Here is a 25,725-nt window from a genome sequence, read left to right as displayed (position 1 = left end):
TGTTGTGGGCTAACCTAACTGTAGTAGCATACGCTACAGAAGCTAGCATTGACCTTGTGTATATATATATATATATATATATATATATATAAATATATGTACATAATGTCACCGTCCCACATATACACACCTTATAACAATAAACAAATCCAAACCCTAAAATATTAGTATATTATTGCGTTGACAATAACCATTTGGCGGGAAACTTCCCTATAAATAACAACCCAAACACACCCTCCCATCCCCACAACACCAGTAGTACTACCATTACAGGCACAAACTCTCTCTCTCTCTCTACCATTGACATTGTGTTTATTATTTGGTTCAATGGCAATTCCAGTGATTGATTTCTCTAAACTCAATGGTTCACCAGAAGAGAGGGCCAAAGTCTTGGCTCAGATTGCCAATGGATGTCAGGAGTGGGGTTTCTTCCAGGTACTCTACTCTTCTCTTCTCTTCTTCTTTCTTTTCTATTACTGTCTACTTCTAATAGATTTATATATGTGTATATATATATATATATGTACTACAAGGTTGTGATGAGGGTGTGTAATTGTGTTGCAGCTGGCAAACCATGGAATTTCAGAGGAGCTACTAGAGAGGGTGAAGAAGGTATGCTCTGACTGTTTCCATGGTGAAAGAGAGGGAGAATTCAAGAACTCAGGTCCTGTCAAGAAGTTGAATGAATTGGCCGAGAAAAAGAGTGGCGAAAAGCTGGACAATGTGGACTGGGAAGATGTCTTCACTCTCGCAGATAATAACGAGTGGCCATCCAAGACTTCAGGATTCAAGTAAGCTTTTGGAGATACCTGAGATGTTTTATAATATCCATCACCAGATCTCTTGAGATCTCTAACTGTTCGGTTCAAATCCCCAACGATTTCCTGTGATCCAACATGACAGTTTTACCTACAACACAAGCTGAAAATTAAAAAAAAAAATAAAATCTGTCAGCTAAAGCTTTCAAGATAAACAATAGATCTTGTGATTCTCTTCTAGCTTCTTTACATAGATTGGGATCCCTTACTATGTCAGCCGAAAATTCAGAAGTTTTTTGCCTCTCTCATTTCAAACTCCGAGATGCTGACATGACTCTATCCAAATCATTATATCAAAGGAATTACAGGAGATTAGAATTATAATGGATCTCAAATCAGTTTTTTACGGTATGTTGTGCACTGCACATTATCTGATTTTTTGACATGGGTGCATGATAGGGAAACGATGACCGAATACCGAGCAGAACTGAAGAAACTAGCAGAGAAGTTAATGGAAGTAATGGATGAGAACTTGGGATTGGAGAAGGGCTACATCAAGAAGGCATTCAATGGTGGTGATGGAGACAAGGCCTTTTTCGGCACCAAAGTCAGCCACTACCCACCATGTCCTCATCCAGAGCTAGTGAACGGTCTCCGAGCACACACCGATGCTGGCGGTGTCATCTTGCTCTTCCAAGACGACAAGGTGGGAGGCCTTCAGATCCTTAAAGACGGGGAGTGGATCGATGTTCAGCCACTTCCAAACACAATTGTGATCAACACTGGTGATCAGATTGAGGTCCTAAGCAATGGGAAGTACAAGAGTACTTGGCACAGGGTTTTGGCTACTCCAGATGGGAATAGGAGATCCATTGCTTCATTCTACAATCCGGGATTTGAGGCTATCATTGCTCCAGCACCGGAATTGATGGAAAAGGCTAACCTGGAAGCAGAACAAACTTATCCCAAGTTTGTGTTTGGTGACTACATGTCTGTTTATGCTGAGCAGAAGTTCCTCCCCAAGGAACCCAGGTTCCAAGCTGTCAAGGCAACCTAAAACACAGGAACCCAGAAATTTATCTTTACTTTTTTGTTTATCTTTATTTTCTCTTTATTTTTTAAATTTGGGTTTATGGGTGTTAATTAGTTTTTTCTGCCTCCATGGCAGAAGGCTTCTCTCTTAAATAACTACAGATGTAGTGTTTGAGAAAAGAAAGCCCAATTATAGCATTACTGTGCTTGCTTTAGATTGCTGTTGTGTCTTTCCACAAGTGCTTCAAATACATATAAATACGATATGCACTACTCTCTTTTTTTATGTACGACTCTTAGACAGTAAGCCATATATTCTGTTCCAAGTTTCAAACATAAGTTCCTAAGGAAAATATACCCTAATTTAAGCTTTAGAGGATCGCTCTAAAATTTTTCTTATCATTTTCAACACTATAAATGATCCAACACTCCCAGTCAAGATTCAAGAATGGCCACATATATAACAGCTGTTGTTGATCAGTTCAAAAACGTTCCATCTCATGTGTGAAGCCCAGCTACCTCAGCAGTTCAATACTTCAATTTTAATTTATGAATCCTTATCTCTTCTGAACATTCTGAAAGAGCATTCAATTAATCTATAAAAAAAAGTAAAATTAACACAAGAGTGATAATCTAGTGTGCATCAAGGGATTAGATCCAGAAAAAGCAAAGTAAATACTTTTATAACCAATAATAGTTGACTGTACTGAAATACAATTACTGTATCTCACAGGTAATAGAAAAGAAACTGGCAAACGCTACCTCAAATGAGAGCCAATTGTAGGACATCATATAAAGTACGCTTTCTAAAAGTAAAATTTCCTGTTACCTATTTAATTACTATCTGTACAGTCATTTACACGAACCTGGATGCTCTATCGAAAAAGAACTAGTCTTGCCTTCAAATTGAGACTTCAAAGGGCCTTCTGATCAAGCCTCTCATTCCAGTTCAGGCAGCGAATTAAGCTGCGAAACCAATCTCCCGTTTGGTCACGTTTATTGATTGTTGGAAGCGGGTGCTCGCTCATATAAATTTGGACAGAATGTCCTCTTGAGAGTTGTTGCCTTCTCTTCCCATCAAAAGAAACCCAGGCATTGCTTCGGGCATCCTCTGGTATCTGTTTGGCCATAAAAATGATCAAAACCACTGAATAAGGATACAACTGATAAAGGATATAGCCAAGAAATTCAGGCTTGGAATTGATTTGTTCACGACGTTTTCCTCAGATAATATGCACACTGCTGTATCTCAAAAGTAACTTGGCCCATCGTTATTCGCTAGTAATGCATATAATGTGATGCGATCATTTGAAGAAAGTGCTAATAGAGGCTAAGCAGGAAATACATTGTTGATTTTTCTTTTGCTCTTGCATTATTGATAATTGGAGATAACTCTATTGTGTGGCATCTCTCTTTTTTGCCTTCCCTACTGCTCTTCAGTATTCTTCACCTTATTCATGTTTGTGTGGCATCTCTCTTTTTTGCCTTCCCTACTGCTCTTCAGTATTCTTCACCTTATTCATGTTTACACAATTCAATCCCAAAAGTTTGAGTTGGACAAAGACAACACCTAGACTACCTTGAGAAAAAAATTCAAAAGTAAAGCATTTGAGCAAGAAAAAGCCTTACCTTTAATTCAAGCCTAGCCGAATCGGGAAGTATTACTGGCCTAAATGAGAGGGAGTGTGGGCAAATTGGGGTAAACAGCATACAAGGAACATTCGGATGCACCTGCATTACATATTGTGAATCATTAACCCCGTAATGATATTGATCCAGAAAATTTTGCAACAGCAATAGCCAATGACAATTTTTCTGCCAGCTAGATTTGAATACTTGCACAAAATAATGGCATCTAAATATTCAAATTATTCAAGTATCTTTATTGAAGAGATACAAAGGTAATGCATTTAATGATACAATTTGATGCTGGGAATCAAACAGTAATATTCAGCACTCTAGAGGGAAACCGTTCTTCATAGGACTGAGAAAAACATGGACAGAGTTCAAGATAGTTCAGGGTGATTTACTAGCAAAGGCAAGCAACTTGGGAGCATATGAAACTCAAAACTCTAGTACAGCTTTTTTATTTTTCTGCCAGCTAGATTTGAATACTTGCACAAAATAAAGGCATCTAAATATTCAAATTATTCAAGTATCTTTATTGAAGAGATACGAAGGCAATGCATTTAATGATACAATTTGATGCTGGGAATCAAACAGTAATATTCAGCACTCTAGAGGGAAACCGTTCTTCATAGGACTGAGAAAAACATGGACAGAGTTCAAGATAGTTCAGGGTGATTTACTAGCAAAGGCAAGCAACTTGGGAGCATATGAAACTCAAAACTCTAGTACAGCTTTTTTTTAGTACAGCTATAGATATATAGTGATTATGAAGTCATCTACAATATGAATATAGAAAGAAAAAATAATAACAACAAACACTACAATGACACGTATACATCATAATTCATAATAGTAAATTGTTTTAAGTTCCTGACACTGACTCTGCAGTGACCCCATGCTTAAAGCAAGCAAAAACGCCATAACGTATTTCAAAGGAAAATAGAAAATCAGTGATTCTGCAATTCTCAAATTATATAAATGCAAAGATAGAAAATAAAATCTTAGCGCACCTATTCTGCAGCCAATTTGGAGGAAAGGAATCAGCTCTAAAACAGATACTCAAGTAAAAATGTTAGAATCACCAGGGAACGTTCATTCTAAATAACATCCTATGATTTGCTTTGAACACAGGTGAAACTATCTGAAGAGATTATCTTTTCAACTTTCTTGACGCCAGAAATCTATTAATTGGTATGATAAAGAGAATAGAAGAACGAACAAATCTAATTATCCAATCAAAGTTTATATTTTGTTAAAATTCACTTGAGTATAATATGCTTTAGATTTGACGATGATGCTAATTGGTTCAACAGAGTGCCCAGTCTGATCAAAACAAGAAAACGTAAAGACAATAACCCTAGCTAAAATCCTCTCTGGTTATTTGAGCTGTAAAGCTTGTATTACAGCCATGCGGAGAGTACTAAAAATCCACAATTGTCAGATTTTAAGATTTTTAAAAACATTGGATAAGGTAGCAAAAGTGAGCACCTGCGGATGTGGAGGGGTTGTGAAATGAGTATGGTTCATGACCATTACAAGTCTATGAAGAATCATAAACAAGATCCAATAAGATGGAATGGAAAATCTTCAAAAAGTTATGGTTATGGTTATATCTATAGAAGAGAGGGAAAGAAGTATGATGCATGACAATTACAACTCTAAAAATTTTCTAAAAATCCAAGCTGATCATTACGTGGATGACACTCTTCATCAAATTATTTAACCTAATTCAAACCAAATTCAGGTTTACCAATATTTATCACGATCTCATGACACAGATATTTATCAAACCAAATGCAAGTCTAACCTAACTCAGGATGATAAGCTTACCATGGAACCTCCTGCAGCTGTGGAGTAAGCAGTACTCCCGGTAGGTGTGGCTATTATGACCCCATCACCTTGTACCTTGAAGATATGGATGCAAAAGAAGCATAGAATTTAATTGAATGTATGTATTAAATAGAAAAATATCCAAAAGCTTGTTTAAACCATATCTAAAGGTTACACATGGACGATAGGACGTGTACTTTGTTTTCATAAACTTATTTACATGAAGAAATTTAGATACCCCAAGAGAACTGCTAATACTCTATAACTCATTGAAAGTAGAGGGGCTTGTCTAAAGCAAAATGAATTACAAAACATTCACCTTAGTTATAAGCCGGTCATGTTCATAACATTCAATCTTAGAAAGGTACGGATTGGAGCCGCGATCAACGACGACTTCATTTAGGACATCAAATATTTTCCCTGGCACTGCTTTACCATTCCGAAATATTTCACATCGGAGCCGCATTCTAAGGGTGATATAAACACCGTCTACAGTGTTATTCCCATGGATGACCTGCCTTAAATCCTGTCTATACTCTTCAAACTATTTCAAAAAATAAACAAGACTGGTCACCCAAATGGCAACCTATGAAAAACATAAACTATTGTCTCATAAGACAAGGGTAATTCAACAGCTTACATGATGGGAAGTGAGAAATCCAAGAGATCCAAGATTAAAAGATACAACAGGGGGGACTGCTCCTCTAAATAAATTTGAGGCATGGAGTATCACACCATCTCCCCCCAAGCATGCAACAAGATCAACCCTTTCATGAAGATCACTGCATTTACAGTCTGCAATTAAGGCATCGGGGTAGATGGCTTCCCAATGATATGAAAAATACCAAAATACATACGCTTTTGCACTATCAAACACAGATTTTGGTTACCTGGTATCCTGACTGTAAAAAGTTTGGACAAATCCAAATCCAGGAATCCTAGCAAATATATCATGTACATCAGGCTCAACAAGAACATTCATTTTCTCTTGGTGATACAAGAAAGATGCCACCTGATCAGATCCAAAAAAAAGAAGGTAAGAATTGCCAAAACTAAGTCTAGCGACCAAGGAAGTCAATGTATGCACAAATTACCAATATAAAGCAGAAAGAATTAGGATAATAAACTCCCTTAAACACACAATCTCAAGAAGACATCCTTTCCCAGTACAAATTCCCACTACAAATATGTTAGAGTGTTGTGACTTGTGGTTCTCTTCTAGCTCATGCATAGATCATATGACGGCTTTGAATTTAAGAAGTAAGAACTAATATGGTGATGGAAAGTCGATTGCTTGTGTTTCTGTATCTTTTTACATACAAGTGGTTGCATTGCATGTAGACGAGACTTCAGCTGCTCTACCAAAACATGGGTACAAAAACACAGTAATGAGCAATTGCTGCTGCTTTTCCATCTCATGGGCCAAGAAACACGATTGCTGTTGAGCAACAGTCATTTCTCCAACTGAAATATGATTGTGTTTTTCGAGTCCAAGGCAAATATAATGTTTGGAGTGATTCTTGTAGCTCAATACTCGAGTGAGAAACATTCACAACATGAATAAGGATTGACAAAAAAGAACCAATTTCGACGAATATTTGAGTGAGAAGCTATTCTTTATGAACAAAGCAATGAAATTGAAAGGACACAAAAGCTCTGCATACAGTGCATTACAAAGATAGAGAATAAAAGCAAAGGATGTTCTACCACATACACCATCAGAAACACCAGTAAATATGAAAAAGTCTGGGAAAAAGCTGACAATTTTGCAGATATTCATTACTGAGGTACACATTTTCAGATACATCATATGTTTGAGGTATGGGGACAACTGCATGCATCCTTCTCTGCATCTTAATTCTTTCTACAGCCTTATCCACCACTTGGTCCTGAATGAACACATGCTAAGAATGACCTCCTCCTTATGATGGAGGAACTAAGGCTATGAGAGAAAAAGTTACACTACAACGAGTTATGCATGCATACACATATTTTCTTTCTGCCAGGCATGCGAATATTGAGTCAACAATATGAAAAATAAGTAGCCATAGACAGTTAATATCTCTGAATCGTGAAGATTATTTAAATTTATAAATGGAAGTGATTTTAATTTTGAATAAACAGTTATTAAAAGTAGAAATCAGGCTTTATTTAAGCAATAACTAACAAGATTTTCATGTTATACCTCTTTGGCTTCTTCCATGAGTTCTTGTCCCAGCTTTTTGAGCAATAATACAGTCTTTGGGGTAGATTTCCACATGAGCATCTGCTGCTGGGTACTAGGATGAGTAAAAGCCAATGAAGATTCGGTCACCTTCTCTCTTGTACAAGAAAATCCATCTGTTCGCACTAAAAACATCTCTGCTTTCTTTCTCGACTGTAATCTTACAACACCAGTAGCAGAAGCGCACATATTTCCTTCAACTGACCCTTCGTCATCAGAACTAGTACCCGAGATTCCAGAATTTCCATTCGGATCCTTACTTAAGAAATTAGATGTCTCGCGCTCATTTAAATTGTTACTTGCAAAAGTAGGGACATTAACATCATTCAAAAAATTCTTTTCCCCTTCAAGAAATATGTTACCATTTGGGCTATTGACAACATTACCATTACCATCCCGATAGCTCCCCTTGGCAGGCTGTGATCTCTGAGGATTTGAATATGAAGTTTTAAATCTAACAGACAAATTTCCATTGGAACTTCCTGCCCCTGGGACTCCTGGTGAACATTTGGGGTCAACAACCTCATTTCTCTGATTTTTCCCAATATGCATCTCTCTTGAAACTGGTAACATCTCCAGCCTTTTGAACTGATAACTTGAGTAAGTTGGTGGAGAAACTTTTCTATTTCTAAAAAACCTGGACATTTCTGCTTTGGAGAAAACATTGCAAGGAGGACTCTGAGCCTTCAAAGGATCAGTTTCCCTGTAGAAAAATCCTGCTCCATTGTCAATTGTTCCAGCTGATATTGAACCATCAACTGAAGCAAGTTCATTGTGGACTTCATCAATGCTAAGACTCTTAAGGTTTTCATCTTTTTCTAAAGAGACTTCTTCATAAAACACTCCATTCGAACCATGAGTCTCACCAGCTACAACTTCCAATGGCTTGCTTTCATTTACGGGAAGGGTTCTTTCTTCTACAGCGGAAGATGTTGGCATTCCCATACTTTGACTTGTATCTGGTAGTAACGTATCATTGGCCTTCATTGACTGATTGGAGACAAATTGAGATGCAAAGTGAGTCATGTATTGCCTCCATCTTGAGACCATGGCAGAAGTTCTTCTTACTCCCTCCTTACTATGAAGATAAATGGGCCTTTTACTGCAATCTGCTACCAAAGATGCAAACTTTTCAACCTGCTCCATGGAAGGCGCAGTTCCAACTTCAACTGGAATTTTGATCAATTCAATTTCCCCAGACAAAATAGCATCATCCAACGCTGCTTGATAAAAGGTATCCTTTACTGTTTCTGCTCTAAGATCCACAATAGCTTTATACCCTTTCTCCACTAACCACTTCAAGCCTTCCTCAGTCACCTGACCACCCTTCCAGAAAACTGCCGGATAATTTCCAGATGCTATGTCTTCCTTATTTAAAGACGCATAAACAGGACTCCAGTTTGCAAAAAGTGAATGGCAGGGATGATCATCTCTACGAGGAAAGCCAGAATCATAGCAGACATTTTTCAGCCTCTGTAATCTCCTCCAGACAATGTAGCTTCGATTGTCATCTGTCAAATAGTTTTCAAGAGCAACATGCAAGGTCTCACAACACCTTTTCATCTCACTTCGGAAAACAGCAAGAGGTGGGACCCTATCCTCCATTGCACTCGAATCAGCAATGCGGAATGAACTCATAACGGAAGATCTTCCAGAAAGAACATCCTCTCTCCCTTTAGTCAAGAGAGAGAGCATGCAACCTAGAACAGCTACAATTTTATCTTCCAGTAAAGGTTTCTCCTCAGATGGGAAATCATAATAAACACTACATTCTCCAGTCAAAGGATTGCATAATGTATCCATCAAAGAACCATGAAGCTGTTCAGCTGCTCGAAAAATCCTGCAGTATGCCTCAATTTCTGCTATATCCCCAGGAACTGGACCAATCCATGGCAACTGTGATTGTTCGTTCGACTGAAGGACCTTCAATTGACAACAAAAGTGTTTCATATAAAAACACGTTATCATATCTAATGAGTCAAACCCAATTCCACTTGCTAAAACGCAACCACACTTTCAAACAAGTAAAATAAGACTAGTTATACAACACAATATCAACAACAGTAGTAGTATTGATCTCACCACTAAACCGCATCGTATGCAATGAAAAAACAATCACAAACACTGAAAACACGAAAATGTATCAAAACCACCTGAACTTAAAGCAAACTACCTCAAGAAGCAATAATTCAAAGTCTCTCAGTCATTTCATCGAACACTAATCCGAATACCAAAAGTAGAATTTTGAAAAAGACAGATGGATAGTAAAATAACCTGAGAGTCCAAACCAACATTGAAGGACAACGCCTTTGATAGTTCCGCACTCACTGCAAAGCCAAACCTCCTCCTTACCCGGCACTTCCTCAGCTTCCCCAATCCCGATCCTGACCCGAACCCGAATAGCCTGGCTCTAACGAGAGGTTTGGAGATCTTGCAGGGGCAAAACCCGGATGCCCATATGCTCGCTGCCGGTGATCGGTTCATGTCGACGACGATGGTCACGTGGCACGCGACGCGACAGCCACCATGTGGGAACTACTGGGTTTTCTGGGTTTAGAATTTCGGTTTTATTTATTTATTTTAATGTTAAGAGGGATTTTAGGGGTGGCAATGTAGTACATGCAACATACATCCATTGTGGATAAACTTGTTGGCGAGTTGGACAATTATCGTTACTGGTGGTCGACTTTGTGTGTTCGTGATTAGTGCACCATTTGATGTTGACATGTATATGGATTGGCATTGAATAATTGACATGCCGTATGATTGGAAAACTCAATTATTTGATTTTTGGTAATGTTGGGTATTGGGATAGAGAGAATATATGTCACACATTCTGTCTCATATCGTTTAAATGTGACTTAGTAAAGGAGTATTATATAATGGATATTGGTTAAGTATTTTTTTCGCTATTGAAAAATTAGTTATTTTTTAATTTCATTGTCGAATGTTTAAATGTTTCAAGTCAATAATTGAAAATTCAAAAAAAAATTCCAATTTCTAATAGTCAACATGTTGAAGTGGCATTTACAAGTCAAACAATTGATTTTGTAAAAAATGTCATGTGTATTTTTGTAGGGGAGATTAAATTTTAAAAAATAATTGAAAACTACTTCTTCTCCTCTATCTTAAAGGGGAAAGAAAAACCCAAATTCACTCTCTCTCAAACCCTAATTCTCCACAATGTTGTTAACAAAAGTTGTCCTCCGCAGTATTGTAAGTGACAAGATCAAGCTCCACTCCTTCCTTCTTCATCTTGTTATGAATCCTAATTGCTTCACACCCTTTACTCAATGAACGATAGCCTTTTCACGATTGCATTATAAACGTAGCAATCCGGCTTAAAACCATAGTCATTTGACATCCCAATCAATCATGTTGCCTCGCGGACATTCTTAGTATTGCAAACATTGTCAATCAACATAGTGTAGGAGGGAGTTGTGATAGCGAATGTCGAGCAGGGCGGGTGAAGAGTTCATGGCTGCGAGAGACGTGATGCGTTTCTTTATCGAAGATAATCTCGGTGACTTGAAAACGGTGGTCGCATAGTAACTAAAGTTTTCGGGATTTTCACCATCCTTTGAAAGTGCTGGGGGCTTTGAGGAGGGAGTATTTGGGCATTCTATGTGTGAAAGAATTGAGGATTCTGTGAGCAGTCGTATTTAAGAACACTTCTTTGAGCTTAAGTAAGATGATGACGTGGGTCGTAAAAGAGAGTATGGATTTCGTCGAAAACAATCAAGTTTGCGCTTCAACCTAGGGTTTGTGAAGAGGTGAAGAGGATTTGTGATTAATCAAGTTTTTACATTCAGAGTATCTCGTTCACCTATCGGGTTTATTTTAGATGACATTCAGGCTCAATTGATTAATTTGGATTGTCAAGTTCTTTTTACTCCTAGATGTGGGAACAAATTGGCTGATGTGTAGGCTTCTATTGGTGTTAATTGTAATTCTAAATGTGTCATCCAAGGACAAGTTCGACCCTCTTCCCATGCTTTGTATTTGACTGACTATCCTATTTGAGTTTATAGATATCTCTTTCAAAAAAAATGAGTTGGTACTAAACTTCACTTTCAATGACTAATTTTGGAACATCTATATGACATATCAGCGTCTTGAGAATATATCAACATACCGTGAATCAACGTCATCAAACGTTGACGATTACTTGACTGTCAACTGGCCACATAAGCGGATTGACTGTTCGAAAAAGAGAAAATCTATCTGAGTTACCAAAAATAGAACAAATTTAAATTTTTGGTTTCTGACTTGAAACATTTGATGACGAAATTGAAAAATAACCAACTTTTTGTGATGAAAAATATACTCAACCTTATTGGGTACTCTCTTCCTCGATTATCATATCTTTTCATTGGAGGTTTATAGCATTCACATTAGCTCTTCTTAACAGATTCTCTAAAATGAGTCATTATAGTTTTAGATAATCATCATTTAACAACACTCCACATCAGCTCCTCTAAACCATCATTTATAACTTAAATATTCATTTTCTTCACTCACTTTAATTTCATTTTTGTTTAATTTTTACCGATTATATTATTTTTAATAAAATCATAATTTCAAAGCAAGTATCAGAAAATATATATGTAAAACAAGTATCAAAAAGAGTACACATGCATACATTTAGATCATTGTCTCAAAATGAGCATACATGTAAAATCTAAATATTACACACTTTCAACTTAAATACTACTCATTCATCATTCTAACAAGAATTTTAGCTTGTAGGGATTCAAAGTATTTTTTTTGCATTTCACCCATAGTGCTTAAATCCATTATCATTATTGCCATGTCTGCTTTCCTTTGATCCATCTCTTTCCGTCATCTTCACTTTGTCCTCGTGTATTTTTTCCTCTTTAGCTAGATTCCTATCATCCTTCCATTCCTAAAACACGTCACTAAAATCTGGAACATCATTGTGTTTACGCTTCTCCTTCCTTTGTTTTGCCGTTTCGGCCTTCTTGCCCAAAGATCTCTCCAATACAACCAATGATGTAGTTATTTGTCATCACCTAGATTGATGATATCCAGAGTGGAAGATTAACATGACTCCCTATTCTTTCTTTTCAAATAGCCTTGATCAACTTGAGCAATCCCCTTTGGTTGATGCCTTAATTTATTCCAACGATGCTCAAACTGAAAAATGAGTTTTTAAAATTTTCAAAAACATCAACTTTGTCTCTTCCATCTGTAAAATACATCAGAAACATAAATAATTAGAAAATTAATAGTATCTTGGCATAACTTTAAAACATTAAAATATATACATTATCTAACTCATTTAGACCGAAAGGTCGCGACGTCTCTATTTGAATCAAAAATTCGGTAAACTTATTTACCGCAGATTGAATTGATGTCCATCGAATTTAAAGAGCACTCGGATCATTCGATATATTTGGAAATCTCATATTCATTGTAGAATGTTGTAATTCTTCTCTAAAAAGTCTTTGACTTTTTATTTGTACCTTGAATAGCATCAAGACTTGTATTAAGCCAAGCCGACACAAGAAGATTATCTTCTTCTATGGCGAAATTTTGACCTCGTTGAGGCTTTTTTGACTTGGAACCAACTTCAACTTAAGGTGGACTAAATTGGTCATTGTTGTTCTCAAAAGGATGGGAGCCTTCGATAACATGTTGATTGACATTTCAAGTATAATGTCAATGAAACAATCACCATTTGATTGTGAATCCATAATATGTCAAGAGCATCAAATACGTCATAAACAAGCAGACAAATAGTTCTTATCAACTTAATAGATGACTTGATTTGCACAAATTGAAATGAAACAAGCAAAACAAGCAGTTCTTATCAATTTCCAAGTAGTATGGGACTTGCCTTAATTACTTCAAGTAGATAGCTCAAATCTTCAAATCCAGTAACCAAAATTCAGTACCAAAGAAATGAATATCAGAATTTCCAAGTAAACATTGATACATCTCTTTTAATAAAATTACTATGAACATGTTGCAATATACACACCCTTTAAGCAGAACTTGAGCATGTTAATGCCATGAAAAAAGAATATTGGGTTTTGAAATTTTGAAGGTGATTGTCAATTGAATTCTCCTAGCTATTGCTTGCCTGTAAGTGATCGTGATTGTGATCAATTTAGGCAAATCGATTGATAAGACAATAAGGCAGTGTTACTCCTAAAATCTGTAAATTTTATTTTTGAGATGAATATTAATTAATACTATATTTATCCACAATAAGAGTACATATTTCTACTTTTCGTAGGAGAATTTATTCATGAATCGTATCCATCTCAACAATAGATATTCATAATCTCAATCTTAAAATTATCTATTCGCTTGCTACTGTTGATTCAATCATGCATGATACCTTGTACACGCAAATGAAGTTGATAAATGAGAAGTAGTAAAAGGATAAAATGGATTTAGATACATTTCTTATGAAATCAATAACAACTTCAAAACGCAAACACCATGTACTTTAAAATTTGGGTTAATTAGCTATGGATGTTATGATAGCGGTAAATTATTCAATACCATACCGTTACTGAGCTTTTGGTTGCTGAAAAGGGCACTGTAGTGGTATACCATTACCAATACGTCAGTATGGTATTTTTATCGATAATATCGGTATCGGTAACAGTAATGAAATTTCAACATCGGTATTATTACTGATTATCGATATATAAATATATTAATAATTTAATATTATTTTTATTTTTAATTTCTTTAATGATAATCGTTAGATCTATTGGTAATAAGATCTCCACCATTGATTTTTTAGGGTTTCACTTATTCATTGATTTCACTATCATTCTCTCTCTTCGGGTTGTGCTCATTCTCTCTCTTTGGTCTGCACAAGCCGCTGTCTTCTTCCTCAATTCCTCAGTTCTCCCTTTTCCTTGAAGAAGTTCGGCTTCGTCTCTTTTCTTAAGATTAGGGAGTCTTTGTTGCTTTGGTTCTTGAAGGGGGTTTCGCTCTGAGTTGGTTCTCCCAATTCTTTGAAGAAGCTCCTGAATTCCTTTATTTTTTTCTTTCTCTTTGTAGGTCACAAATTGGCTAGCTTTCTCTTTGAAAGCGATATTGTAGTTTCCCCTTTGGCTTTGGGTGACCGTACTGTAAAAATATGGAAGAAGTCGTCTCTTAGTATGTACAATCATTTACTGATGATTCTTTACAGTGACCTTGCTTCATTCTAATTGTTCTTGAGATGATGTTGGTTTCATATGAGGTTGTCTGAGATAAAGGTTGGTATTATGTGATGTTTGCTATGGGTTTGGGGTCTTTCTGTAGTTTGGGTTTCCTATCACTCTGTATTGCTTCTTCCTGCTTGTACAAAATCACTCAGTTTTATAAAAAAAAAAAGAATTGGTAAATTTATCGATTACCGGCTAGCAATACCGATTAAATAATATATCGACCGATGATTTGCCGATGTTATTGGTAACGGTAAAGGATACGAATTTTGAGATACCGACATTATCAGTAACGGTAATCCGTGTTTGGTAACGGTTACCGTTACCGTAACATCCCTATAATTAGCAATAGGTCCCTCAAAGCAAACTTTTATTCCAATAGGTCCATTCTAATTTTTTTCAACCCATAATCTTTCTCATGTCTAGTCGATGTGGGACTTTGATTTGCACCTAACAATCCTCCCCTTGAACCAAGGACCACACCATTCCTCATGGTTCAAGCCTCCCCTCAAGCAATATCCTTCCATCCATCGAGATCAAATACTCATATTCACCATGTTGTAGGCATACTCCTTATTTGAAGTACCAGAGCACACCGCCTTCCTTGATAGCTTGCTCTATCCAAGTCAACTCTACTTTGCTGCGTCATCTTCACCATGTTGTAGGCATACTCCTTATTTGAAGTACCAGAGCACACCGCCTTCCTTGATAGCTTGCTCTATCCAAGTCAACTCTACTTTGCTGCGTTGGAAAACACACCTCATACGAAGCACCAGAGCACTATACCACTTGCCTCGAGTTCAAACAACGATCCATTGTGAGCTAACTGGGGCCCACCACCTTCGTTCGGCATCTGAGAATTTCATCCACAAGGCTAAGTCTGAGACCTTGCTCCGATACCATTGGTTGGGGTATATACACGACATATCTCCACATTAGTATGATATTGTCCGTTTTGAGCCTAGGCTTGCACAGATTTACTCATGGATTTCTACTCAAAAGACCTCACACTAATGGATATATTGTCCACACTTATAAATCCACAATTTTTCCCATATCTGGCTGATGTGGGATTTTGGTTTGCACCTAACAGTATCTATAACTTATTGCATTTCTATGACTTTTTAATGGCACATTTATAATGTTTCTTATATTGCAGGTTCAAGGAATTGATATTAAGACATTTTGTTTCAATTTGGGAGCCTTGGCCTATAATGAGGTTTTTGTGAACTATTTTTTTCCTCAAAATATTTTTTGAGTGTAAACTGCACAAAATACACAAGAAGAGTAGGGCATCGAAATATTTTTTAAAATAATAAAACATTGACCTGCCCTAAGGAGTGTTTAAAAAAAAAACAGGAGGAAAAGTTCGAACCCTGATCATAAAAGTGATACACACAATTCTTATCACTCTAACTAGTGACTCAAGTGTGCCTACAAAGTTACTGATTGAGGTCAAATTCCGTAAAAGAAAGGCTCGATCATCAAACTTTGACTTGAAAACTCTCAATGTCTCGTCGGATCCAAAAAAACAAAGGAATAAAGACACAAAATTTTCAAAATGGTACCCAGTCTTGTACAGTGTACATATACAAGAGCGTGAAATCAAACAATGGCATGATCTCTGCGAATTAATCACATCACCTTGCATGCTAAGGTAAGACCAACCTACGTACGTAGCTAGGCTTATGTCTACTTGGTTCCAACTTCCAAGTTTCCAATCCTTTTGGTGTGATGGATCTTGATAGTTTGACATTGACAATCATATTCCTTAGACAAAATGAAACACAAGAAATCTTCTATTCCCTAAACTCCCTTTTGAGTTTTGACCACCTTTATCAAATATTAATTGATAAAACTTTTTCGTTTCTTGATTTGATGGTTTAAATTTCATTGTTTTGTGATTATTATATATTTTATGTATCAAACACGGGTGGCTCGATCGAACCTATCCTAAATTTTAGGGTTTAGGTACAAATTGTTTTAAAAAAATTATGAATATATATTTTGATCGAGCTTATGAATATTTGTTACGAATTTAATTTTTGTTTGAGACAAAAAAAAATCGTTGGATTCATAAACCCGATCAAAATACATTTATACTTTTATTTCATTTTTAGAAAAATTTTAATTGCCTCATTTTTACTACAATGGATCCGCTGTAAATACAATTACAGCATAGCTAGCCCCAGCACCTATCAAACACCATGCATCCTAGTCTAATTGGGTCCTAGCTAGTTCACACAACCTCAACCTCAAAAGTCTTGTCTAGATTTCCCAAAACCTAAAACAGAGCAATTAATATCAGTCAAATTATGTCACAAAAGAGACCAGTGGTTAACAAGGTGGAACAAAACTAGCAAAGCTAAATCAAACATCACATAAGAAAAAGGCAGTTGGGTTGGCTTTGTCAACAACCCATAAACAAGCCTTCATCTTCTGTACCACTAAGAAAGTCTCTTATCTTCCAACTCCTTATAGTTCTATTACTTTAACCCTACCCTCTCTTTCTCTACCATACATCTCTCATCTTTCTTCATAAAGACGAGTAGAAGAACAAGAGAGAAGAAATTAAATCTGGGTTTGTGTGTGTAGAAGTGAAAGATGGGGAGAGGAAAGATTGAGATCAAGAGGATTGAAAACTCGAGCAACAGACAAGTTACCTACTCAAAGAGAAGGAGTGGAATAATAAAGAAGGCTAAAGAGATCACTGTGTTATGTGATGCTAAAGTCTCTCTTGTCATCTTTGCTAGCTCTGGCAAGATGCATGAGTATTGTAGCCCTTCCACTAAGTACGTTAATGAAGTTTAATTCTTTCCCATCTCTTACTTTAAATTGATTTTTTTTCTTCTATATATTGTGATTAGGGTTTTTCTACTTTTTCTTTGTTTTTGGTCTTTTACTGGTTTTTTTTTGTCGGTTTCTTGAAAAAAAATTTTGGTGATTAATTTATGATAGATTTCTTTGTTGATTCAATTGATTTTTCTTGGACTTTATTCTTTTGATTGATTTTTTTTTTCTTTTGTTTGTATGGTGAAGGTTGGTTGATATCTTGGAGAGTTATCACAAGCAGTCTGGGAATAGGTTGTGGGATGCTAAGCATGAGGTATAGGTCAAATCCTCTCTCTCTATCTCTCTCTCTCTTCCACCTCTTTTATCCAATGTTTTATACTATGAAGAATCTCTGTGTTTCTTGCTTGTCCCAAAGGAAAATGGCATGTTTTTTTGCTAAAAATTATGTAAAGAACCATGAACCATGAATTCTATGAACAGATCTACAAATGGGTGTCTTTATATATGTCTTTCATACCCTCAAGATCTCTTGCTGTGTTGTTCTAATGTTTCTTGGTTTTAATAATAAAAAGAAAACTGAAACCATATGAAATGTAACATCCATGACCAGATCTGGTAATAAAAATGTTTTATTGCTTTTCCTTTTTCTTGCTAAAATTGAACAGGGTTTTTAGTTTTGACACTTGAAACCACCAGATCTATCATATAGTTCTCTGAACATGGATTTTGTTTATCTTCTCTTGGGTTTTCTTTTTAATTAATCAGTAGAAACATATCTCTCTCATATTTGTAAATTGCATATCTTCTTCTATAAAATTTTCAACTCTTTTATTTATTTTGAAGATAAATGTATAATTAAACTAACATCTAGGGTTATTTTTTTTTTCTTTTTCTTTTGAAACAATAAAACCCTCACAGAACCTCAACAATGAAATTGATAGGATCAAGAAAGAGAATGATAGCATGCAGATTGAGCTCAGGTACATCTCTCACTCTCTAATTAGTTTGTTAATTTCATGCCTACTCTCTCTCTCTCTCCCCTCTAGATTTCTCACACATACTAGCTAATAGATATATATATATATATATATATATATATATATATATATATATATATATATATATATATATATGTTTGAGTTTAATTATTTAATTATTTTGTAGGCATTTAAAGGGTGAAGATATCACATCTTTAAACCACAAAGAACTCATCGTCATTGAGGATGTTCTTGAGAAAGGACAGACTAGCATTCGCAACAAGCAGGCTAGTTTTACATAATATAATTTAATTTGTTTGCAGATTGAATCTTAGGCAATCAAGATATATATAATTTAATTTTACAATCTTCATTTTACTATTTTTCTTTATTCTTAATTTTCATTTTTTGTTTGCAGGATGAGCTTGTCAGGATGCTAAGGGAAAATGTATGTCTAATCCCTAGCGTAATTTTTCCTTGGGTGATTTTGATTATTGTTCTTTAAATAAGTAATATATATGTATATATGTGTGTGTGTATATATATATATATATATATATGTATTTATATATATGTGCGTGTGTACGAAATGTTTATTTTGTTTAACTTGGTCAGGACAAGATGTTGGAGGAGGAGAATAAGAGCCTCAATTTCATTCTGGTACTCTCTCTCTCTCTATGATTGATGAAGAGGTGAATTGGTAGCTTACCTAGATTACATGCAATTATTGTGAAGGGTATATATAAAATCATATTACAATTAATGTCATTGAAGAATTTAAATAAACAAATTAACTAGTAGTGTTCACTGATCAAGCATCATTCATACATGCATACATATATATATATATGTGTGTGTGTGTGTGTGTTTTTCTCTCATCATCACATTTTATTAATATAAGTTCAAAGGGGGAAAACTAAAGGGAAGGTAATTACATTGATGAGAAAGTAATATATATATATATATATATATATATATATATACACACACACACACACCATAGTTCATGCGTGTAAGAACTAAAATCTTGTCACCTATTAATTATTAGAAAACTAATTTGGGGCTATCATACATTTCCTCTTGATATCAGTAGCTAGGGTGTTCTAACTCTTTTAATATATATTTTTGGGAGCTAATTTTAATTTTCACTCTCTCTCTCTCTCTCTCTCTCTTTGAATTTGAATGATCACGCATGCAGCAACAGCGTGCAGAGATGGCCATGCAAAATGGGTACCAGCAGCACAGGATGAGGCAGGACTACAACCCTCATTAATTAATTAGATATATGCCTAATAATTTACAAGACAGGATTTAATTATCATTATAATTTAATTATATTTGAACTCCCTATATATCTTCAATGCCTGGCTTTGTTGTGCGTTCGTGTATCCTGGTCTGTAATATTGAACCCAAATTAGCTAGCTAGCTACGACTACTTGAACTTAATTTGTATACAAAATGTTTTAAATTCATCTTTTTATGAAGGTATAATATCATTAGAGATGGCTATGCTTTTAGAGATTAGCCTAAAATGTAGATATGGGATATGTTTTTCGCTCATCTCACATAAGGTATAAAATAAGGGTCATTTTTTAATGGTGCGGATGAGTGAGATTACAAATGGGGCCCACTGCTTTGGGTACCACATATTTCAAATAAATGGTGTAAACAGAAACCCTTATTTTACATATTTACTTTAGACCTTTATGTGAGAATTATATATATATATATAGGAATTCTCCTATGAGGTCCTAGAATGAGGTCTTAAAATGAGTTCCCAACAAAATGTATTGGTACAATTGTGTAAATTTGTTGGCTTTATTTTTTTGTGTAATAGAAATATGACCCAATATTAATTTTGATGTAAATACAAGTGTATTTTATTGTGGGACCCACTTGAAGTGCAAAAGAGAGCCATTTGCAAGGCCAACAACTCTCCATGGTTGCATATTTGCCACAACAAAATTGACCCAACAAAATAACACCATTTCACCTCATTTTTTTTCCATGGGCCATTAGTTGGGAGAACAAAATGTCTCCATGGGTCACTAAAAAGTCATTGTTGCAGTTGCTCTTAGTTCACTCAAAATCTCAAATTCTTGTCTATAAAGCCTAAAATTGATCGACCAATTAATATCAACTCAAATTATGTCAAGAAACCAATGGTTACAAAGCCAAATCAAAGATAAAAAAAAAACTTCATTTGTACCAATAAAGAAGTTCCTTGACCCTGTAACTCAATATAGTATACATGCACTTAGTTTCTTGGATGATTAATTTAAGAAAGATTAATTTTAACAGTAAAAGAATTTTATTTTTTGCGACGGAATTTTTTCTTTCACTAAATTTATGCTTTACGACATAAATGTGTTAAATATTTGTTGCAATTAAATTTGAATTATTTTGATATTTTACGGCGTAATTTATGACGAAATATCCCATCACAAAAAATTCATCATTGATTAAGAAGGGATGTCCTGCCAAAATCTATGGCGGAATTTGAGACGAAAATTAGTTTTCGTTGCTACTATAGCGACGCATGACAAAATCCGTCGCTAGTCAGCGACATAAGAATGATCTATGTCGTTAAATTAGTGACAGAAGACTGATTCCGTCGCAAATTGGCGATGTATACTATTTTCCTTCAATGCAGTCCTATCTAAATACGATGTCACCTCCCCATCTATACGCCTCTAAGATTGGGGCGCAGAGTACATCACCCATCTTCATGAAGACCTAGACCCTTCCATATGCGCCTCCTACCCCACAGTCTTTTGCTTTTTCGATTTCCAAGCCACTAGAGCTTCTCCCAATTTAATGCAATAACATGTAACTGACCTGCAGGTATCTAAGTAGATAGCCCAATCCGAATCACAAAAATCTTTCACTTCCAAATTGTTAGTAATAGCTAAAAGAAACTATGTCCCAAGGTACCTCTAATGTATTTGAGAATTTGATGTGCTACCGTAATATGTATCTGTTGGATTTTACTTGAGCTGGCTTAAAGTGTTAAATGCATATATGATATCTGGCCTAGTAATAGTACATCAATATGTCGACTAATTTCTTATATTTAAAACGATGTTCTAAAAAAGTACCTTGTGTAGTGGAAAACTTTGCATTGGTGTCAATAGGAGAATGAATAGGTTTTATTTCCATAAAACCTGTATCTTATAATAAATCAATTGCATATTTATGTTGACTTTTAGAGGCTTCTTTCATGGGATAACGCTCTTTATAATTTGAATTTTTCGTTCATTGTCTGTATTTTTGCTATAATTCTGTCAACAACCATACTAATCTTGATTACATCCTCAAGTAATGGCATGAAGAGCTTCCCGTTATACTTGCCTGGAATTATATCTTTAGGGGGTTGCTGAATTTCCCTCATTTATTGCAACGTTATCTTCAGGGTAGTTGTTCATATTGTATCTCTCAAGTGTCTAATTCCATCTAAGGTGAGTGTTTGCAATAGCCTACACCAGTGCATGTGTTCAACATTAGTGTTGATTCCCTTTATTTCTTGTTTTTTGGATAAGTTGTTTTTCCTATGGAGTACTTTGTCTTTGAGAGTTGCACGCTCCTTGTTCTCCATCAGTTGTTGGAGAGTGAGATATTGTTGGTTAGCCTTTTCATGTAGTGTCTTTATTATTGGGAAGTATAACTTCTTGTTGTTTTCTGCATATGATGTTGAAAGAAATGAGACATTGACCACCTATTATATCCCTAAGCAATTTGTCCATAGCATGTGTGATCATTTATTTTTTCTCATTTTCATACTTGTTCATCAAATAGATGCCATCATAGTCATAATTTGTTGCAAGTTCTAATTTGATACTTCTTTTGAGCGCCTCTCTTTGCTAGTTGTGGTGATCTGATGCTTCAATCAACATTGGCAATTCTTTAGGCTTTAGATCTCTTACACCCGTGGCATGTGCCTTTAACCATATCGCCAACCAATCAAAGCTCCTTACAGCTTCAACATGTTTCCTTGGTGTTAATATGTCCATGTTGAGCATTTTTCTTACAAGTGTTTGTAAATATGTTGTTGTGATTTTCTAAAATTTTGTATAGTAAGTAGTGTTGTTTGTTAATACGTAAACAAACACGAAAATAGGCGACGATAATAAAAGGACCAACAAAATCAAAGTACACATAATTGAACTAATCTGAACAAACGATGACGGCAAAAGACTACCTTCGTCAAACACGGGTGGCCAAGCATACCCACATAGGACTGGAAAAATGAAACAGAAAAGATCATACCACAAAAACTTCGCAGTTGACCTGCAAAGAGGATAACACCTACAAAAATGACGTCGATGGAGAACTTTCCCCACCGCACACCCGTAGTCAAGGTTGAAAGACCAACAGACGACCAAAATAGAGTAGATCAAAAGGAGACAAATGACTGGACTACGAACGACCAGGTGCATGAACCGTAGGACATACTACACACGTCAAAAGCTACACCTACAAGATAAGAAGACACGTGCAGTAGTTGCCCTCAGAAGATGACAATGCAAACAAAGAAGGCGATAGAATAATATATAGGGCAAAACTCGTAAGCATAGACATCAGCCGAAAGCATAATACAGTGAATCCAATGGTGAGGCTTTACATAACAAATACCCAAGCACGCGAGTACAAAAAAAAAGAAGTCTGGACTCGCCGCCAAATCACGCGAAATCTTCTAGTTTTAGAGTACAAATCCATCGATTAGGCTTTACATAACAAATACTCAAGCGTGAGCAGGGAAAAAGGGAAGGACTCGTGAGGACGGAGCTTGAGATTCACGAGCTTTAATATATATTCAATTTGTGTTAGGTAGTTAGTATATTGCATATATTCAATTTTCCTCTTTATGTTATTTGTTAAAAAAATAACAATCTTACAAAATTTAGCATATGTCTAATTTAGTTTTATGATTATAGTATAAAATCAATTTAAAAGATCGTGTTACAACTTACAATAATGATAATAAGACTCGCATTCTTGAACAAATTAACTTTATATTAGTAGAGTTATGAAGTTTAACTATGTATATAAATCATGTGTTCAACTTATTGATTTTAACAAGCTACATTTAACTAATTGTGGGCTCTATATATGTAAATATCTTATGTTTAATCTGTTTCAAATTTCACCTCATGAATACAATCTCCCCTTTTTTTATTCTTATTATTTCTTTCTTATATCATTGTATATAAATTAATTACATCTTATTATACAAAATTAGACCTTCAAGGATTTTGCTATTTCTTTTTCTTTTCTTCACTCTTTAGTTTTTGTTTAGGCCAAGAAGCACCAACAAAAATTTGCTCATTGTATTGCTCAATTTACTTTGAAATCTCTAATTTTTTGTGAATGAAAATCGTCTTTCGAGCCTAATTGGCTTCAAGAGGTTGTAACATCAGACTTAGTGTCGATTTCTCTTTAACAAATACATTCCTCCTCTTTTAAAAAAACTAGATGTATACTTGCGCTTCGCGCGGTCCTTGTTAAGAACTTCATAATTGTGCTGCTCTTACTTTTGAATGAGAAAAATGAGATTAAGCATTGTCCTGAAATAAGTAGTTAAGCGTAGATTTGGTATGAAAAAAATTCAAGGTTATATCATCTAACAATCAACTTCATAAATTCTAGATTTCCAACTAAGCAGTCATGATGTCACTAATTTCATTTTCAGCAGATAAATTTCTTAAAAGTTCCAATTAGCAAAATCTTGAAAAGCAAGAAATATAACTTGGGCCTCTTCATTTAGATAGGAAGCTGTATCAATAATGTGAGTGTCCTCGGTGGTCGCTCATGCAGTGAAAAAAGAGGTCCAAGTTTAGTTTTGTACCTCAAATTATTGGAAGACTAGTGAAAGACTTTTAAGTATTAGAATTATCGAAACCAAATTTGACATTTGAAAGACGTCCCTTATAACAAACCTTTTCGATTGGTTTAGTGAGTCTGAACAATCAACAAATGTTTGATATCGGACATAGTGTAAATCCTGGTTTGTAAGCCTCAAACTGGTGGAAGATAATGTTTTCCCGGTCCTAAGATAGAGATTGCTTTGGAGATCATTTGATTTACCTCTGTGCCATTTACTGGTATTAAACATATATATATATATATATATATATATATATATATATATATATATATACACATCTTCGAACAAAAATTTACGCGGTTTTAAATTCACATCACCTTTTGTTATGGGAAGGAGAGTGGTTGCATGCGAGAAAGCACCATTTGTCAATGAAGCAGGCAGGGGATCTTAAGCTATAGGTGGTTTAGACTTTGAAGCTACATCAGATGCAAATTTCCATCGATGAACATCACAAATCATGCAAAGAAAGCTGCTACAAAAGTGCAACAAATATAGTGCGGAGGCAGAGGTTCTTATCCGTGAGCAAGACTAATTCTACCAAAATTGAAATATCCGTTAATTCATCTCTATGCTCAACTTTGCTAGAAGTGCAGAATCTTGTAACAACACTTTAAGATGAACAGATATCAGAGCATCATCCATTCATCAGTTGCCAAAACCTATAGAGATAAAGGGAAATTTTCAATAATATTAAACAGAAAATTTTGAAAACAAAACCTCCATGAAAGTGATTTCCACATGACCATTTGGCCTTACGAAAGAAGTAAATGGCTAACAAATAAAAGATACAGTATGGTACTTATATTCCAGTGACTAAAATTTATAAGCAAACCAAAACAGTTGCATCAATCATTCTAATATTATAACAACATTTTAAGGGGAAAAAAAAAGAACACCAGTCAGTTGAGCACGATATACTTCTTAATGCTTTAAAGTAGCTTATGCCCGAAGTATTAGTCCTCTTACTTTATTCTATCTGACAAAGCCCTACCATTATTCAGATAACGGCTTGATGTCTTGTAAATTTTTTAAAAAGTTTCAAGCTCCCAATGCCCATAAACTGAACGCACCAATTCTGATATCCACTGAATCCTCCCCCCTCATAAACTGAACGCACTCCTACTAATTTAGCTACAAAAAAATTTGAGTTGAAAGTATTACGATTTCAAATTGACATAGGACAAAGTGTTGTTAGAGGTTGTCCATTTGCAAGATATCGTGAAACTGATGCATGTTTTGCACAACATTTTCTAATCACTATAATGTGACTATGATTATTGTCTTCCATCTTAAATCATATTTGCTTGAGTTTTTGTTGTAATTCCTTGATATCTCATGATCATTCATCTGGATTAAAAGCTCAGTCATCATAATCGTTGGTACGTAAATCTAGCATTTGATGAAA

The 25,725-nt window shown here is 35.3% G+C and overlaps 3 protein-coding genes and 1 long non-coding RNA gene across 6 annotated transcripts; 2 read left to right on the top strand and 2 right to left on the bottom strand.

The window, feature by feature from the left end:
- Nucleotides 1–134: 134 nt before the first annotated feature.
- Nucleotides 135–1,813, bottom strand: LOC120016631. Its single transcript, XR_005472012.1, has 2 exons — nt 1,702–1,813; nt 135–921 (listed from the first exon to the last, which is right to left on the bottom strand). It is a non-coding gene; the product is annotated as an uncharacterized LOC120016631 (long non-coding RNA).
- On the top strand, nt 301–2,164 carry LOC120016629 (1-aminocyclopropane-1-carboxylate oxidase 5-like). The gene is made up of 3 exons (XM_038869488.1): nt 301–435; nt 565–791; nt 1,218–2,164. Exons 1-3 carry the CDS (start codon nt 328–330, stop codon nt 1,813–1,815), a joined length of 933 nt encoding a protein of 310 aa, XP_038725416.1. The 5' UTR covers nt 301–327; the 3' UTR covers nt 1,816–2,164.
- A 277-nt stretch (nt 2,165–2,441) lies between these two features.
- LOC120016628 (NAD kinase 2, chloroplastic) lies at nt 2,442–10,111 on the bottom strand. 2 transcript variants are annotated; one of them, XM_038869487.1, is made up of 8 exons: nt 9,748–10,111; nt 7,435–9,387; nt 6,140–6,261; nt 5,890–6,031; nt 5,569–5,793; nt 5,250–5,324; nt 3,420–3,521; nt 2,442–2,908 (listed from the first exon to the last, which is right to left on the bottom strand). In XM_038869487.1, exons 1-8 carry the CDS (start codon nt 9,955–9,957, stop codon nt 2,705–2,707), a joined length of 3,033 nt encoding a protein of 1,010 aa, XP_038725415.1. In that variant the 5' UTR covers nt 9,958–10,111; the 3' UTR covers nt 2,442–2,704. The 2 variants fall into 2 exon arrangements, with proteins under 2 accessions (XP_038725415.1, XP_038725414.1); XM_038869486.1 differs by having other exon boundaries at nt 7,435–9,396; nt 9,748–10,110.
- A 6,970-nt stretch (nt 10,112–17,081) lies between these two features.
- LOC119980063 (agamous-like MADS-box protein MADS9) lies at nt 17,082–19,920 on the top strand. Of its 2 annotated transcripts, none has more exons than XM_038822720.1 (7): nt 17,082–17,458; nt 17,706–17,772; nt 18,378–18,439; nt 18,624–18,723; nt 18,855–18,884; nt 19,052–19,096; nt 19,641–19,920. In XM_038822720.1, the coding sequence occupies exons 1-7, from the start codon at nt 17,271–17,273 to the stop codon at nt 19,707–19,709; spliced, it is 561 nt and encodes a 186-aa protein (XP_038678648.1). In that variant the 5' UTR covers nt 17,082–17,270; the 3' UTR covers nt 19,710–19,920. The 2 variants fall into 2 exon arrangements, with proteins under 2 accessions (XP_038678648.1, XP_038678647.1); XM_038822719.1 differs by having other exon boundaries at nt 19,635–19,920.
- The last annotated feature ends 5,805 nt before the right edge of the window (nt 19,921–25,725 follow it).

This window comes from Tripterygium wilfordii, chromosome 15 (genome assembly GCF_013401445.1).
Source record: "Tripterygium wilfordii isolate XIE 37 chromosome 15, ASM1340144v1, whole genome shotgun sequence".
Classification (NCBI taxonomy): domain Eukaryota; kingdom Viridiplantae; phylum Streptophyta; class Magnoliopsida; order Celastrales; family Celastraceae; genus Tripterygium; species Tripterygium wilfordii.
Note: the sequence above shows the minus strand (reverse complement) of the source record. Positions and strands in the feature narration are given on the sequence as shown.